Raw genomic sequence first — 19456 nt, 5'->3', positions numbered from 1 at the left:
AATAGTGCTGATTAAACGATAGAAAACAATGGAATTTGCATGAAATTGTGCTATTTAGTTTTACTAAAGTTTCACGGTTATATTGTTTGCACTCTACCAACACTTTTTAATTGTATGGCTTTTGTGCCATCTTGTATCCTTTTTTAGAAGCAAATGAGGGAGAATTATTGAAAAAATTAAGCGTGTAATGTTGAAACTTGTTATCGCTAATCCCCACCGCAAAGTACAAGATTGGGCGCAGCTAAACGGGTCGAGCTGAAAGCAAGAGACCCTTATTTTTTTTAATTTATCGGTTTTGAAATCAGAATAACAACATCCTTTATCCCTTATATTCTCATTCCGAGAAAAAAAAGCGCCGAGACGCGGACAATAAGGCATTATTTGTTGGTAGGATATTATTGGGATGGTAGAGAATGCTCTAGAAGGTACAGGTTTAAACATATAGACAAGGCTCATATGTGACCTAACAAAGAAACCTTAAGAGAGGATTCTTTTCATATTCAAGCGGTGAGCGCCAATAACTATTTTCTTGAAGAAAGGCTGTTGTACAAGGCTAAAATCTTGTTCAGAAAGTTTAACTTGTTTGGAGGTGGAGATGACCGATGAAAGTGGGATCAAATTGTTAACCCAAAGCAAAAATTTTATTCGAAAATGAGGTTTACGCCTCCATTTGCTTATTTCCCATATATTTTCTATAAAAAAGCCTGACAAAGCAAGATTCTAACACAAATGCAACAAAATATCTTTGTACAATTGAAAATACCGCTTCAAACAAGCATTTTATCATAGAACATCAGTTTCTAACTGTTTAAAAAAGGTTTTGAGTGTTAACCCAAAACGAAAATTGGGATCAAAACTCATACGAGTCTAGTTTTTGGCGTTTTTTGCCATTATTGCGCGCTCATTATTGAAAAACATTTTCTCTTAACAAATAAAGGGAAGGGAGGCGGGGTAAAATGAGTGGGTCGTATCATTCGACTTTGAAACAAGATATACAAAAAGAGTTTAATAGTTACAAATCAATGACTTTAGAAGCGCGATATCTCTTGCTGTTAGCAATCATCCCTGCAAACCGCAAGATAAGTATTCGACATAACAACATCACTAACTAAAGTCTAAGTCTGTCAGATAAGAACTACAAATATGATTATCTAACATCTTTTTATACTATCGTCAGTTCCATCGCTTGACGATCCGTTTTATGCTTTTGTTGATCATGTAACTACACAACAGGCCTGTACCATCTAGCAACACTGTTTACCAGGAATTTAAGGAGTTTTCCACTTACTCTAAACCATTATGCTCTGTCTGTTTGCCTAACAATCATAGTAAGAACAAACAACTGAGGCCGGGCAGGAAAACGACTTGGTGGCATTCCTTTTGATTGACAGCTGCCACTCAAACATCATTACGCTTTGTTTTATATTGTGTTTTTATATTTTTAAAACATTGATGCAAAGATCTCAACAGAAAAGAGGCTTAATATGATCTCTTATAGCACGAGATAATTCTTTTTTTTGACCATATTGGATGATATTTAACTAATATCCATTGCCTCACTGGAGCCAGAATCCTTCTGTATGGCATCAAACATGGCTGATAGCTCAGGGCTTGACTTGATCTGGGCCAGGAAGTCGTTCAGTAGAGGGCTCTTATCTAAAACACCACAAAAGAAACACCAAACATTCCTCATTAGCTTCCTTAGGCGACCAACATGGCTGCCATGTGTCTTTCCCTTGACTATTTTGGCAATGCTTGCCAACCATCAACAAATCAATACAATAGATTTAAAAAAAGGTGTTTTAGCAGTGGCATCTTTAGCAGAATGGTTATACATCCACTGAAATCCCAAAACACCCTTCTTAAAATTATCCATGATGTGAAGCTGATTGAAAAAAGGAAATAAACATCACTTTTTCTCGGTGGAATTTATGCCAATTCTTTCGTCTTTGCCTGTCTTGACGCATCCAAGATAATTTTGAGGGGTTCATTGAAATTTAGACTGATTTTTGCAGAGGGAGGAGAACCAGAGGTTTAAGGAGAAAGAAAGAAAGACGGTTCACTACTCAATGCATCTTAAACTAATTGGACCACAGCGAGGTGAATTACGATACGTACCACTATCCTGAATAGATAACAGAGCCACCACAGCTCTCAAAGCAGATCTCTTCAGCTCGTCTTGTTTTTCAAACTCCTGTTTGACAGAGTTTGCTTTGACTTTTGTTTGTAGTGTCTGACGTAATGGTTCCACTAAAATATCCACACCTGTATATGGTACAACATGAGGTACATATTATACGCATTCAATATTATCATCATCATCATCACCACCACCAGCAACACCCACAGCAACACCCTCATCAGCAACATCATCAGTAGCAACGTCATCATCCACATCACTGATTAAATCATGTGCATTCATTATCGTCAACATCACCACCACCACTACCACCACTACCACTACCACCACCAACAGCAACATCATCGTCATCATCATCATAAGCAGCAGCAACATCATCAATAACCTCATCACTGATGCAAATCATGTGCATTCACCACCACCATCAACAACAACAGCAACATCATCATCATCATCATCATCATCATCATCACCGGCAGTGTTAGGAACATCGTCATTACCAGCAGCAGCAAACAACATTTTCATCATCTTGAACAGCAGCATCATCGAAATCAGTATGCCCACCTTGCCACAGACTATACCACTATAATCGTGACTTACGCTGTAGGACGGCGGTGGGACAGAGAGAAGCCAATCTCACCAACATTAAAAACGTTAACATCTGCAAGGAAATGACATAATGTAAGTACTTATGCTCAATCAACTTCAACCAATACCAATATCGAGTGAATACTGACCTTGATATCATAATGGTCTTTGAGTCCATCCTCTACGTGGTTAAGGAACTCGAATATATCCAGTCTATCAAGACAGGTGTCCAGTAATGTATACATGCACTCGAATGCAGCCTAATAAACATAGACACATCAGTTACGACTGGAAAGCTGCTTAGTCAGCAAAAAGAAAGATGACTACAGTAATACAGCAAGTCAGCTTGCTCGCAGGGTTTACCTTTCTGATGTCCAGGCCATCGTCAACGGTGTGTTTGAATGGACCCATCTCTACCTCTCGTATTAGTTCTTTCTGTTAGGTAACAGATAATGATAGCAGTAAGATAAGCATGCATTACTGATTCATACATCCAATCCTACTTACTCGTATTTTTGTTTCATTGTACAACTGAGGCAGAATACTGTCCAGCAGATCTCTTATTAGACTTGGTTTGTTGTGAGCTGCTGAATTGAATGCAACCAAAGCCACACGACGGACATTCTAGACAAATAAAATAAAGAAATAATATAGATATAGATAAATATCTATAAATAAATAATATACAATACATCATGAAAATTTCTAGATCATACCAGGTCTGCGTCCTGTACTGTTCGCAGGAACTGTCCAATACATGCCTTGAGTTGAACATCAATAGGTTGAGGCTGACGAATATCAGAAAAATATCATCAATCAAGTTAAACAAAACAACAGTACAACACTTTTATGAACCAGGCTGCATCATTCGTTAATCGTTATAAATGGCTGCATCGAATATCCCGAGGGACCCACAGAACTAGGTTTTTGTATTGTTTCTGCGACCTTTATAACTTTAGATGTTTTGAGCCTTTGCTTTCTGCCACCATGTTGGAAAGATGTTGGAAAGATGTTGGATGGTAGTACAAACACAGGTCAACCTGCTAATTCTTTTTCTAATTTCTTGAAAAACACTTTATTATGCTGTGAAAACCTTATTGACCATGGTACAAAACTCACCTGATCAGAGATTGTAAACTTGACGGCTGTGACGACTGTACTTCTTGCAAAGGCTGAGCCAGAATCCAGGTATTTCTAAATTTGAATACAAAATAATCTAATATTACTCTTTAGAGTTACGGGAAGATGATGATAACAATGGTATGATGACCAGCAAGTATGAGTTGAGAAAGTAATGTGACACAATCCACCCCTACCCTACCCCTCTTGGGAGGAAATAGAATCACCTATTCTTAGAGTTACGGGAAGATGATGATAACAATGGTATGATGACCAACCTGTAGTTGAGAAGTAATGTGACAGGATCTACCCACACCCTACCCCTCTTGGGAGGAAATAGTATCACCTATTCTTAGAGTTATGGAAAGATGATGATAACAATGGTATGATGACCAACCTGTAGTTGAGGAAGTAATGTGACAGGATCTACTAAGGTCAGTTTTCCAAGACATTCTGCTACAACATTCCTGGTTCCTTCTTCTGTACTCTCACAATGACTGAATAGCAACGCCCTGCAACACATAACACCAATCAACGTTGAAAAGTGCCTTATGCATTATGGATGAAAAGTTTTCCCATTTCTGATCACGTGTCACTCGGACCCTTGAGTATGACTTTTTGTTTCTACTTGAGAAGACACATTACTGTAATAAGGATATCAATCAAACAAATAATCTCATATTGTAGGGAATGATACACGGTCTGAAATGGGAAAACATTATGCAAATGTAAAGGATTTATGCAAAACCAACATATGACTGACCATATAGACTCGATGAAGGGTCTAAGAGCTTGTATACCAGCAGAAGTACATGCTTCACATGAAATAACCTGAAACAAATCATACCAAACTCATGAAGACTCTAGAAGATACCCATACCTGCCCTGTAGATGGGAGGGAGATGGGTTGAATTAGTTTAATAAGCAATGTAGATATTCATCTCATATATGCCTCTTTTACCTCTTTTAAGGAGTGAAGAAGTAAATATTGCTTCTTAGGGGACTGTTCAATCTCTTTCAACAGAAAGGGTAAGTAGAGAGTAAGGTTACCAGCAGTTATTTTACCTGGTGACAAAAAGGGAAACAAAACATTAGAAAAAAGGGAAGAATTGTAAACGAAATAAAGCCACCAGTTTATATATATATATATAATAACTTACCTAGAGCAAATGATGCAGCAGATTTGATTTCTTCTGACGGGGAGGAGAAACAGTTCAGTATTGCTGCGGCAAGGTCTTTATGGCTGCTTAAATCACTGCAATATAATTATCAATTGTAAGTACGTACAATAAGAATACAATTACACTCTCATTTAATCTTTATGTATTTTCATCACACTACTGGAATCCCCTTCCCCCTCCCCCTACTGCAAGGCCTTAATAATTCCTAGGCTTGGCATCACATTATAGAGGACTTCCCTAATTGCATATCTCCTCGGAATTGAGAGGTTTTGTCCAGGTTTTGTCCAGGTTTTGTCCAGGTTTTGTCCAGGTTTTGTCCAGGTTTCCTTCCTCATCAAAGTACTTAATTCCAAATCTGACTGTGAAGTTTGCCATGAGAGGTTGTTTTAGAGTATTCAATAAAATTTTTGTTTTGGTTTTATTTGAAATATTGGTGATAATACATTCATCTAGCAGCCCAGCCAATCCTTCTTTATTATTGTTCATTGATTGCTGTTGTTTTGAGGATGGAAATGTCTAATGCTTATTAAAAGACCCATCAACCCTACCACCACTACTACCACCACTACTACCACCACTACTACCACTACTATACTTACACATGTTTTCCTATTTCACCAAGAGAAAGCAAAGAAAACAACCTGACTGCATCCAATACTTTAGAGCTCTGGGGAAAAATATATTACCAAGTCAGCTGTTCACAGGCAACACAAGTCTTGGGTGCTTTCAGTGCTATACTAATGCATGGAGAACAGAAAAAAGCTAATTGAATTGTTTTATTTTATTAAAAGGAAAAAGGCATTTCTTTTAATTCTGTTGTCTTACTCTTCTTTGCAAAGCAAGATACAGTATGTGCATTACTAAGATGCATCATCAGCTCTGTGCTCCGCTCAATAATACAGTCCTAAACCAATTGGAGCATGCAAAGCTAAGTTATTACATATTAATAAGAATCAGTAATTCATATATATCTACCTGTATGTCCTTGACAAATGTATTGACTACTAACTCTCCATCATTAGGACAGGATATTGTCAGAGCAGCGACACATTTGGCAATAGAGTAATATGCCTGTTGGTTACAACAACAGAAACTGAGCATGTCTATACTATAATGGTAAAGTTGAGAAGAGGCGGAAGGGGGAGGAGGGGAGTGGTTGCAACATTTATGCATTAACAATGTAGTAGATTGTCAGCTCACCTAGGGGGGTGCACAACCCCTCTGTAGAGAATGCACAAACTTAACAATAAAAACACATTATTATTCTACACAAAATCAAGGGTAGTTAATCCTGAACAATAGAAGTAATTGCATTGTTTATCACTTATACCTGTTTGTGTAAATGTTGACTGCCTTGAGGAGCATAGATAGGTAAGACAAGCATCTGGTGAACAAAACAACATAATATACAGTCAAGTAAATAATAATAGCAACCTAATATACATATGACCTGCATATAATGCTGGACTGAATCTATTGGTACAGTTAACTTAGTATTGATTACTACAGAGAGCATGTCAGTTACACACTATCAGGGCATGAAATTAGCAAAAATTTCAAAATCACTAGCAGTCAGACGTGGTGAATAACAAGCGTTACTTGATGCAGGTTCTAAACTTTTCAGTCCTTCAATTTCTGGACTGTGGTCATACTCTCAAAACTTAGCTGGTTAAATTTTTTGTCACTCGCTAAATACAAAATTTCACCTGCATTTTGCGAGTTTGCGAGCGTTAATTTGGTACCCTGACTACTGTAGTTATATACATTCATAAGGTTAGATTGAATCTATTGGCTTACTGATTATTTACCTCAAATAAATTAGAAAATGCCATTCCTTTGATTCCAGAATTAACGAGGCCAGTCAGTAGAGTCAACATTGCATTCAGTGCACCTCCTAGAAGATATTAATTAGTGATATGAATGGCATGCTGTTTGGTATGAACATATTGATGATGATAATAGAGTTGGTGGTGGTGATGGTACTAATAATGATGGGTGACAATGGTAATGCCGGTCATCATGATGATGTAAATCAAAATTAACTTCTATGTTCTACTTTGATCTATTGGCTGCCTTATCAATTAGGTTGCAAAACCCGTTTGGCATCCTTGCCTCTACACAGGAGTGGTAAATGGATGGCCGGAGGTGGTGACCATGGTAATGACATTGGTGTTGTTGTCAAAGATGATAGTAGTAAATGTTATTTTTCATACCTTGCAAGAGAGGTGACTTTACTAGCTCCATGACAGCTGGAAGGGTTGTAGCACTGGCCTAAGTGTAACCAATAGTTATTCAATATACAGTCAAACAAAACATTCAAATATGATTGAAGAGCCACATGTACTCACCTTGGCCATGCTATCAGTGTGGACTTTAGCAGTAGATGTCAAGAGTGATAATGTCAACTGTGGAATCAAACAATCATGATAATGAACAAGATCAACTGGATTGATATCATAATAGTAGTTATTATTGATATATACACCTACCTGCGAGATATGAAGATCACTTTCGTTAATGAGAGGTGGGACTTCAGCTAACACTCCAGCGATGTTATCAGGTACAAGAGATGTTCCTAAATAACACAATTATACGAATATAAGCAAACTACACAAACCATTGTTATATTGAACCTTCTGTAGTAAAAGGTTTAACATTATCATCATCTACTCAAACAGTCATTGCACACCATACGCCAATGTCCAAAATACATGATCTTATTTCTGCAGTGGAGACAAGGCCTGCGTCCCTCTTGAGGAGGTCAATGGAAGTTAGTGGCTGCCTCCCTGGCAAAGCCTGTGCATATTTATGCTCCCACAAGACCAAACATGAGATATTCAAGATAATAGACCCCCACCTGTGTTAATAATAAATTATATCATCTAATCATCCTAAGGAACACAATATACTATTATGAATAAGACTAATATCCACTAGGCAATTAGTATACCAGTATAGTGTATTATTAGCATGCAATAACATGACAATCTTACCATAATTATTCATCAATACATTCAGTGTGTTTAATGTTGATAATTTTAAAGCTCTTTGATTCTTTCTAAGGAATGAAGCCAGGATTGGCATGGACTCGTTCTACAAGGAATAAGCAATTCATAATACTTAGCATTGCAGTACAGTTGGACGACAGTTGAGTGACATGTGTCATCTGGTCATAAATTACAGGATTACCCCATGGCAGACATAGGAGCCAGGGGGGCTATACCCCCCCTTCCACTTTTTGAGGAATGATTTTCCAAATTTACCATTTGTAATAATGCTAAAATACTGACAATTATAAATTGACATACTCATATTCAAAAATAAGAGAAGCACGAAGCATACCAGCAGGTGCAGTATGGTAGAGTAATGGTATGTTGTTGGTAGGCTATAGTGGTAGGTTGTCAGTAGGATGTCAGTAGAATATGCACATGTATTATGCATGATATAACTAGTACATGTAATATGTTATCTAAGGCTGTCTGATAGTTAACTGTAAATACATGTGGTTAATATGTCTCACTCTATAAACAAATAGCTTACCAATATTGAGCTGAGGTTTACTTTCAGTGGGGATCTGGGATGTAAAGCAATACTGTTAGTTATAATAATGCTAATCAATACACCTTTTCAGTTAGGGAGAACTTCAGGAAAATCTTAGGAACCCCACTTTTCAAGTTTCAAATTTTAAGGCCTGTAAGTATCTCCTTGGTATAACATAACATTAATAAATATTGATTGCAGGAAATATTGAATCTCCCCTGAACAGCCATTGATATTTTTAAAATTTTCACCCATGGTAAAATAACATCTTTCTTATAATTAGCCATTATTTTCTGCCATGAAAAAGTGAATGCTAATCTTGTAATTAATTGGCAATCATTATGTGAAATACAGAAGGACCTTACCCAGCAATAAGAGTGTAAGCCTTGACTGTTGTCAGGCGAGTGATTTCATTTCTTAGTCTGTCCAGGAAGATTGGTAAACATGTTGGTAATTCTGGCTCTAATTCATCACCAAGTGAGTGTAGAATCTGTCCCCTGTCAAACAAGAATCATCAACATCAGTAGAACTTCCCATTCTACCATCTCTTTTCATTCCACATTTCATCTTAAGACATCATTGGAAGACAGTGCACCAGTGTTTTATAATTTATTATTATTAATAATTTATTATTTATATTTGAAAAATTCCATCCAAATATGATCTAATGATTATTGAATACATTTCCTGATCGAGACAAAAGTAGATCATATGTGACAGCACATCATTTGATCACAATGTAAGATGTGTAGTTCCAGAAATCATCCATACCCCCCCCCCACAGAAGAATTTTGTCAGACCCCCCTACCCCCACTCCCAGAAATTCCAATTTTCTTCCAAACAAACTCTGTAATTTTGTTCTTTTTCTGACCCCCCTCCCCTCCAGAATTTCCAAATTCCTCCGTGTGGGGGGGGGAGTATGGATAATTTCTTGAACTACACAATGCTAATTTGCGCACACTATAAATGATAAATATTATTAGTATCAACAATAGACTTCTATCAATTAAAATAAATTGTTCCCGTGATATACCTTCCCACGGTACCCATATACCTTTATTAATATACTCTTGACTATGAATTTATTTGATTGACAGCGACAGTAGCTAGATTGCCTAATACATTGCCTTGACTTACATGCAGGATATGGCTCTTTCTTTCACCTCTTGGTCAATATCAGCAGCCTTGAGTCTCATTAGAGTACTGTTGTAGATATCTTTAACATACGGACTATAGTCAAATGAACTTTTTACATCTGCAATGAAAAGAGAAACCAATATGAGGGATGCTCAAAACTCTATAACAGAGATACCAAGGGGCTCACAACTAAATGCCGTATGTTAGATAACCTATGGTTAATACATTTTCCACTTGTTAAATAGATGCTATTATCATATGACCCGTACGGCCCTGCTCGCGCGCTCTAATAAAACCATTGGAAAAAGTCACGTGATGGGGGCCGGACGGGTTGACGTAAGCGGGCCGGAAAAACCCGTCCGGCCCTGCTCGAATCCGCGCGTTTTCTTTTTCTTATTTATTTTTATTTTCGTGAGGGTCATATGATAAAATGCTTATTGACTGAGTTCGGTCGGGCCGTACGGGAAAATATTTGGCTCTCGGTCATTTGTACGGACCTCGCTGCGCTCGGTCCGTACGACATGACCTCGAGCCAAATATTTTCCCGTACGGCCCTCCCACTCAGTCAATAAGTACATATGATGTACTTTATTATTATAACAGACTGGTATCAGACTGGTATCATGACATATCATCACACCAGGCAATGAAGTATGAAACAGGCTTATATATATCAAGTAAGACTGTATAACTGTCTAAAGGGATAACAATAATGGCTGGTCAAAAAAGTTAGAGCTAATGTCAGCCATACCTAATGGTCTAATGACCTTCACTAGTTGCTGAGTAACCAATAACGCTTCAGATGTAATCTTGTAAAACGGATCTCCTATGGCTTGGACAACTGGCTGTAAAACACACAATCAACAACACATTGATAGGTTGCAGTAATAGTAGTAATAATAGTAATAAGTCTGATACTTACTGGTACAAGGACTAGACTGTGTCGGTGAAAGACATGAGGAGGGTGCTGTGCTACGTAGTATTATATCATACTATAGTCTACTAACACCTGATACTTACTGGTACAAGGACTAGTATGTGTGGATGGAAGACATGAGGAGGGTGCTGTGCTATGTAGTATAATGTAACTATAGTCTACTAACACCTGATACTTACTGGTACAAGGACTAGTATGTGTGGATGGAAGACAAGAGGAGGGTGCTGTGCTATGTAGTATAATGTAACTATAGTCTACTAACACCTGATACTTACTGGTACAAGGACTAGTATGTGTGGATGGAAGACATGAGGAGGGTGCTGTGATAAGATACAGCCGAGGAAAGCCAATGTGTCAATCTTCATGTTTGAGGTAGAGCTTTTATCCCTGTAACAATAACACCATAAAGATTATAAGAACATGGCAGTTTGATGGTGTGTGGGAAGTATGCTAGTTACACATTCAAGGGAACTTACGTGAGAGAAAACTGTATTCCTGGTACTATAGCACTGATGTGTTCTGAGAGAGCACCAGGTAGGACTGCTACTAGTTCTGACATGACGTGGAAACACCCCTGCAACAGACATGATGTTAGTTGTAGGCCATTCATAGTCATTTAGTCATTGAATTCAATAACCTGTCTTGTCTTGACACTCTTTTCTTTCAGCTGCTTGTGAAGTGCTTTTACAACGTTGCCAATCTGGTTCTGCAACATCATCAATGGGCTGGGTGGGCAAAAGAAACAATTCAATTGTAATAAGTGACAAATGTAATATACATACATTGTCAATGTTCTATCAGTTTAGTTCTTTGCGCATATGAGGTACAACATAAAGGGATGACTTAATTGTACATAATACAATGGAAGTACTTAAGATGATCAGATACCAGTATCTAAAGGTTGCTCTGATCTCCAGGGCTCAAAAAACGGCCAGTAAGTTGCCGGTCATTATGACCAGTCCAATTAGTTTTGGCTCAGTCATACCTCATTTCTGGCTCAACGTTACTGGTCAAAATAATTGGCAAGGAAAAAATTTAACTGTACAAGTTCCAATTCTGAGGGATATTGTCTGATGACTGGCTGTTATTTTAAGCCCAGCTCTCCATCCCAGGATAACAGCTAGTACAGCCTTTCTGAACCATCATGAAAGACCAATAACCTAAGACCTAGTATATAAGTATATACTGGTAGTATGAACATCTTACATACCCACTATCTTCATCCATAGAATCAGCATCTACAACCTGTCCAGCTACTGGTCGTGTTTGTCTTAGAAGAGTTATATATGCAGTGAAAATATCGGCCTTGACATTCTCTTCCCTCTCTGCAAATAAGTCAAAAGTAATATTTTTTGCTACTTTTTTGAGGATATTTGAAGGGAAATATCAGACGAATTCTTCAGTCTCGATTCTCTGTTGAGTCTTGGTGTTGCATAAAATATTCACGTGTTCAAGTGAAGATCCATAGAATTTCAAAGTGTTTGTATTGTTGAAGTTGTGCATTCTTTAATTGACTGTAATATGAAGCTAACCCTGAGTAAGTGAGTCTGGAAACCATAAAAACAGCTGCAGTATTTTATGCATGGAAAGTGGTTTAGTGAAGTGTTCTTAATCATATATAAATTTGAATACCTTTGAATCTTGCAATAAGAGCAGGAGCAATAGTTTTGTACAGATCAGACAAGAGTTCATGTCTGGATCCAACAATAGCTGTCAGACACTTTGCTGCTGCTCTGCGCACCTGGGAAAAAATAATTATAACATGATTAATAATATTAATTTATAACATGTATAATGTTAACTTGTGAAAGCATAGGAAATATACAACAAATTGAAATATGAGACCAATTTGAATAACTATTGTTCTAGACTGACTAGCGACTGACTAGCCTTTCATACATGTGAAAACCCTTTTATGTTTCCATGTGAACACGAGCCTAGTCAGTCCAGAATGATAGATATGTGTATCAAATAAAGCGAAGGTTTTGCCCACCTTCCAGCTCATATCATCATCATCACTGTATTCATCATCATCATCACTGCAACACAAAGAAACACACTTGATGAGTACAAAAGAAAGATAATCCAATCCTTAAGAATGATTGTCATAAGTCTTACTCTTCTTCTTCTTCCTCTTGATCTGTTTCCATATTTTCATCAGCATCATCACCATAGTTGTAGTTGGGATCGTAGCAGATGAACTTTAGGCATAGCTCTATTATCTGGATTACAAGAACACTTGTATTGGACTATGACAATCACTACATGGGGGGGGGGGGGTGGGTGGGGGAGAGACTAACACTCCTGTGTGGTAGTTGTAGTTGGGATCGTAGCAGATGAAATTTAGGCATAGCTCTATTATCTGGATTACAAGAACACTTGTATTGGACTATGACAATCACTACATGGGTGGGAGGGGGGTGACTAACACTCCTGTGTGGTAGTTGTAGTTGGGATCGTGGCAGATGAACTTTAGGCATAGCTCTATTATCTGGATTACAAGAACACTTGTATTGGACTATGACAATCACTACATGGGGGGGGGGGGGGGGTGGGTGGGGGAGTGACTAACACTCCTGTGTGGTAGTTGTAGTTGGGATCGTAGCAGATGAAATTTAGGCATAGCTCTATTATCTGGATTACAAGAACACTTGTATTGGACTATGACAATCACTACATGGGTGGGAGGGGGGTGACTAACACTCCTGTGTGGTAGTTGTAGTTGGGATCGTGGCAGATGAACTTTAGGCATAGCTCTATTATCTGGATTACAAGAACACTTGTATTGGACTATGACAATCACTACATGGGAGGGGGTGGGGGAGTGACTAACACTCCTGTGTGGTAGTTGTAGTTGGGATCGTAGCAGATGAAATTTAGGCATAGCTCTATTATCTGGATTACAAGAACACTTGTATTGGACTATGACAATCACTACATGGGAGGGGGGGTAATTGTTAATGCTGCACAAGGTAACAATCACTATCTGGGGAGGGGATGGGTTAGTGGGGTGCCATTTAAACAAAATCTATTTGGAAGAATTGCAATATGCCACACCCTCTCATCTCCAAGTGCTGGATGGAATTCAGAAGATGCTTGCAAAATAAGCATGTTTAATACTATCTATTATATAGATTATCTGTCATATACTGTATATTTGTAATTGTTTTCATGATAGTTAGGTTATACTACCTTTGGTATGAAGGGAGTAACTTCTTTTGGACATCTCTGAACAAATGACTCAAACGCCTGGACAAGAAAACAGTAATCTGTTATATATATACATACTATCAATATACGTAGTTATATGATGTCCCATTCTCCCCTACTCCTTCTTGCTTCTTGCAAGACCACCCCCCTTACTAAATGATAGCTGGTGTTAATATCAATCACATGCATATATACCTGGATACAATACTCTTTCAGCTCATCATCATCAGGTACTTGTGAATATTTTACAATGAATGGGATAATTCTTTCAAGATGTTCACCCACTTTGTGGCCTGCCTGACGACTGAAATAAAACAACAATAATAATATAAGATACCAAAAGAAATGATTGGGAGTTCTCATCCTGTTTCTCTTGAATAATTATGATGATTAGATGGCTGGACATGGTGGCTGGACATGGTGGCTGGACATGGTGGCTGGACATGGTGGCTGGACATGGTGGCTGGACATGGTGGCTGGACATGGTGGCTGGACATGGTGGCTGGACATTGCGGCTGGACATGGAGGCCAAGTACCAAGTTTGACTAGACATTATTTTGGGCATGCTCAGTTTGTCTAATAACCATGCTGGTTGCAATTTAGTTTGTTGACATATGTACAAATTAATGATGCAAATGCAATCATTCTGTTACTTACCATATTGCACCAATACACTGAATAAAGGTCCTTGTTGTAGAGTGTGCCGTATTGAGTTGCAGTTCATTCAGTAAATGATCCATCAGCTCAACAAATAAACTACTGTTGGCACTTAAAACAAGATGACCTGAAAATAATGCCACAACAAGAAGATAAGACATAAAAGGATAAACATAAAAGGTAACATTTGTAGCCTTGTAAGTGTTTTGTTGGTCAGTATTGCCAACAAATCAATCACCATAGACTGTTATCTCTAACTACATCTTTGATAACATATGAGTCCATATTATTATATACACAGCAGAGTATGCAATAATGTTGAATTAGGGCCTCCCAGACATTGCTTATGTACAGTTCCTTCAATCACATGCGTACAAGAAAGTACAGTATAGCTACAGATATCAATGGCTCATACAAAACACACATAAGTGCTGTATATGAAAATTACCTAAAGCAATAATAGCTCTTTTTCTGACAGCAAGTCTTGCACTCTTAAGTTGTGGAAGCAAAGAAGCTTGAATAGATGGATGATAAGATACTAAAAGTCCTGCAAAACAAATAACATGGATTAGAAAAGCGATACACTTCCACATGTGTTGTACATGACCACAGCTTTTAGTGCAATACTAATAGGATCATAATCTACCTATAAACTTACCTCCAAACCTACTGAGCAGATCTCCAAGGATATCAAGAGCTTCCAGCTGGACAGACACATCTGTACTCTATGTAAAATATACAGATTGGTGATCAGGGCATGGATAACGTATAATCACAGATTACATTAAAACTTGAAAATGATCTGCTGTAAGTCAGGGCGTGAACTTGGTGTGATCTAGGTCATGGCTTGGATAACAACAACTCCAGATTACATTATGACTTGGTGTTGGAGGTTTGGTGAGAAATATATATCTACTTTGAGGTGATGTATGCCATGGCATGGATAGTTCACAGGTAAAATAGCAAATCATGAGAAAACCAGACACTCAATGATAACATGTGATGCAGAGTCCAGGAACTGAACCCAATATCTCTGAGGTGAGAGGTCAGTGCACATTAATAGACCTCCTCGGCTTGGTCATAATGTTTTCCCATTTCAGATCACTTGTCATTCCCTTGAGAATAAGATTTTTTGTTTGAGGTGTATCCATATTCATTTGTCTTCTCATGTGCAACTGAGCACAACTGTCAAACACAGAAATGATACTCTAAGGAATGACATGTGTGCATCATTCAGATCTACTAACCTTAGCAATAGCATTTGTTAGTCTTCCTGTTATTCTTCTACAGATATTGGCTGCAAGAGAACTAGAAGCTGGAGGAAGCTCTCCTATTACTGTTTTAAGACCTGGAGAAAGGAAAGTATATATCAAACTACAGTCAACTCTAGCCTCGCTGACACCCCAATATTATGGACACCTGACACCCCAATATTATGGACACCTGACACCCCAATATTATGGACACCTGACACCCAATATTATGGACACCTGACACCCAATATTATGGACACCTAACACCCCAATATTATGGACACCTGACACCCCAATATTATGGACACCTGACACCCCAATATTATGGACCTAACACCCCAATATTATGAACACCTAACACCCCAATATTATGGACACCCGACACCCCAATATTATGGACACCTGACACCCCAATATTATGGACACCTGACACCCAATATTATGGACACCTGACACCCCAATATTATGGACACCTGACACCCCAATATTATAGACACCTGACAACCCCAATATTATGGACACCTGACACCCAATATTATGGACACCTGACACCCCAATATTATGACATTATAGACAAGAGGAAAATCTCTGACGAAATATACTTACAATAAAATAACATTAATGCATTCTTTGCTATTGTGGATGGTCATTATTATGGACAGCAAGTGAGGGTACTGAGGGTGTTCACTGTAACAAGGGTTGACTATATACATGTGCACAACAGTTTTTACTCACCAATACTAGAGATGTCTCGGAGCTGTTCATTATCAGACAGCATGTTGGAGCACAATGTATCTACAATAGTCTCCACATGATACTCTTTTACTTTACCAACAAGTGGTCCAAGACTAGCAACAAAAATAACAACATTACATGTTAATAATATCCAATGGTTAATAGATAATAACAAATATCTATAAAGAGTGCAAAGGTATTGGAGTTATGGTAATAGAAAAATATCAATAATATGAATTGAAAAAGATTAATACTAATTAATATACAGTAATGTATTATATCTAATTGAGCTGATCCTCGCAGAATATCAAGCAACTTATGCAGCTGCAAATTTAAAGGATTTGAATTTTATTAATGTATTAATAACATTAAATAATATGTCAAAGGATATTTAAAGCAATCATATTAATAGAATATATTTATATCTGATAAATAGAATAGAATAGAATAGAATAGAATAGAATAGAATAGAATAGAATAGAAAAGAATAGAATAGAATAATGTGACTATGGCTGATAAAATAGTGGCCCTCTATTACTACAAATACATAAATTTAATAAAGGTGTTAGACAACAATCAGTAATACATGTGAATATCAAATATTAATTTACCATGCTGTTAGACACATTAAGAGTGGTATAAAGAATTGCATATTTGCATAATAGCACTGTTTCTGTAATGCAACTCCCTATAGTGTGTGCAACCATGTGACTCAAAACCCTTGAGATACGAATAACAATGCAACAATGATCTAACAAGAGAAACTAATGAGTAATGCTTTGTTATCGTCAACCAATATGGCCGCTATGTAACATGCACCCCAAGAATAGGAGGAATAACAATGAAACAGCCACCAGATTGGTTGATGTAACAAAGGAAGCTAATGAGGAATACCTTGTTATCATCAACCAAGATGGTGGTTATAACATACATCCACATGCTCTATTCATCAAGTACTACAGCTGTATATAACAGGTGATTATAGTAGTAACTCACCACTTGACAGCAAGATTCTGTACCTCCCCATTCTTGTCTTCAAGCAACTTTAAAAGCATTTGAACTACCTAAAATTTCATCGAAGTTCCAATAAGCTAATTAATGACTTCTAAGATAAGACTCTAACAAGCACAAGGAAATACATGGGACACATTGTTTTATTTTCATTAATTTCATGATCGAAGTAAATACAAACATAACACCTAAAAGGAATTACCATTACAAAGAAAAGATGAGCACGTAAAGGAAGGAGGTAACAGGACAGAGTCCTGATTAACAACAACCCCCTTGAAAACACATCACAAGAGACTATTTTTTCAACTATGACAACAACAACCTTTATTTACAGTAACAAATGATTTTGCACTAGTTCTAGAATAAGGCAAGCAAGGATTGATTCATACCTTCCTTTCACTTTCATCATCTAATTTAATAGAATCTTTCTGCAGCTCTGCCATCAGGTCATTGGTGGCCATAAACCTGAAGTCTTTATCACTTGATGTCATCTTTAATTATTTAACAAAAATGTCAGAGACTATTAATATATTAACAGAAAAGATGAAAATACATATAAAAACTGAGGTATTTCAGGGCAGCCATTTCAAATGTCAGAAATAATGGAATATTTTTGAATGAGAATTAAAAGATTTCATTTTCCAGATGAGAAAATTATTGATATTCCCCATTACATATGGCCATGTGAAAAACCATATAAAACTAGGATAACAAAATAGAATAGTTATTTAAACAGAAATCAATTTTTTTGAAGACCTTCAACCAATTTTAAGACCTTGTTATTCATAAGCGAACACAAGTACATTAATGTACAACCCTCTATAAATGATAGGAAATAACTACAGTTCAATAAGCATTAAATATGAAGATATTTCTCAGACTTTATTATTTACAATTATTGCAATAAGTGTTTGTTCATTGTCTCTTGCAGTTCATTTTTGACAGTTGCAAGAGTAAAAGGTTAGCCTTGGGACATCGACTATAAAAACAGGAAACAATCAAAATAGATATGTATGCTTGGACTTTATTAACAACCTCACACACGTACACCATTTAATATAATATACATAATGTACAGCATGATAACAGCTTCTCTAGCTTCATTATAAACTATTACAACTCGTACTTTTTCACTTAGTGCTCATAAATCATTTACACCTTGCAAGTGAAGTTTTGATAGATTGTTCACAGTTCTGTTAATAAAAACCCCATTCAGCTTTAACAGAATCGCTAAACTCCTTAAGAATATCAATATATTGTATTTTAATAGATATTAACAGTACAGAATACAAGAAAAAACATTCCAGAACAAGAGATGACAGAACTTTTCTGTCACTCGTGCAAAGTGAAGAAGAAATTTCCCGACAAAATGAATTAAAATTGCTATAAATCGGACGGTAAGATCATTATTTACCTTGTCCAAGAGTGACGCGATGTGATAGGGTGAGGTCGTCATTCTGCTAGCTTGTTTTATTGCCGTATTAATGAAGAGAAGATGGAGTTTAACTTGAATATTTTTTACAAGATTATATTTTCTCCTCCACAAAATGGACGAGGCATGCAAAGAGCACTACACTGCGCATGCGTTGAACACTGCCGCTGGCTGGCGCAGTTTTTTCCCCGAGTCATTTTATATGAAAAATATTAATAAAATATCAATAATAAATGGATAAAGAGTCTCTTGCAATGTGATTGGTTGAGCGACCAGTATGATTATGAGATATTCTGGTCAGGAGCGGTAGTAAAATCTCCAACGCGGAAGTGCCTCCAAACTAACTCTATTCTCTACTTTCACATCCCCAAAATACTTTGCGTCTTTGGGGGGTAACCAGAGGGTAAAAACCCACTTATTTTGCTGAAGGCTGATCAGACAATGTTGAAAATACCTTGTTTGGTATCCAATAATAAAGCGAAGAAGTAAAAAACAGAAAAAGATAGAAGCTTGAAG

At 37.2% G+C, this 19456-nt stretch overlaps 1 protein-coding gene across 1 annotated transcript; it reads right to left on the bottom strand.

The window, feature by feature from the left end:
- Positions 1-991: 991 nt before the first annotated feature.
- LOC116298808 (cullin-associated NEDD8-dissociated protein 1) lies at positions 992-19070 on the bottom strand. Its single transcript, XM_031707365.2, has 41 exons — positions 18923-19070; positions 17898-17999; positions 17494-17561; positions 16498-16610; positions 15757-15857; positions 15168-15234; positions 14958-15056; positions 14510-14636; positions 14048-14156; positions 13835-13891; positions 12761-12864; positions 12636-12681; positions 12275-12383; positions 11853-11967; positions 11280-11367; positions 11119-11216; positions 10918-11029; positions 10457-10550; positions 9706-9823; positions 8934-9065; positions 8569-8602; positions 8022-8121; positions 7518-7603; positions 7377-7433; positions 7242-7299; positions 6837-6922; positions 6359-6412; positions 6004-6099; positions 5628-5695; positions 5008-5102; positions 4809-4912; positions 4611-4678; positions 4245-4359; positions 3848-3922; positions 3445-3516; positions 3236-3352; positions 3092-3163; positions 2878-2988; positions 2741-2801; positions 2119-2265; positions 992-1656 (listed from the first exon to the last, which is right to left on the bottom strand). The coding sequence occupies exons 1-41, from the start codon at positions 18962-18964 to the stop codon at positions 1538-1540; spliced, it is 3696 nt and encodes a 1231-aa protein (XP_031563225.1). The 5' UTR covers positions 18965-19070; the 3' UTR covers positions 992-1537.
- Positions 19071-19456: the final 386 nt, after the last annotated feature.

This window comes from Actinia tenebrosa, unplaced genomic scaffold (assembly GCF_029948245.1).
Source record: "Actinia tenebrosa isolate PJP-AT-01 unplaced genomic scaffold, QUT_ActTen_1.0 PGA_scaffold13__45_contigs__length_12533684, whole genome shotgun sequence".
Taxonomy (NCBI): domain Eukaryota; kingdom Metazoa; phylum Cnidaria; class Anthozoa; order Actiniaria; family Actiniidae; genus Actinia; species Actinia tenebrosa.
This window is presented reverse-complemented; position numbering and strand designations above follow the sequence as displayed.

What these genes read in the sequence shown, in the direction of transcription:
- LOC116298808 (XM_031707365.2), bottom strand. Translation starts at nt 18,964, where the DNA reads ATGACGACCTCACCCTATCACATCGCGTCACTCTTGGACAAG. An exon ending in CAAGAGGAAGAAGAAGAAGA is followed by an intron (nt 12,682 to 12,760) that starts GTAAGACTTATG and finishes TTTGTGTTGCAG; the next exon opens with TGATGATGATGATGAATACA. An exon ending in TGCTGCATCATTTGCTCTAG is followed by an intron (nt 4,913 to 5,007) that starts GTAAGTTATTAT and finishes TTTTGTCACCAG; the next exon opens with GTAAAATAACTGCTGGTAAC.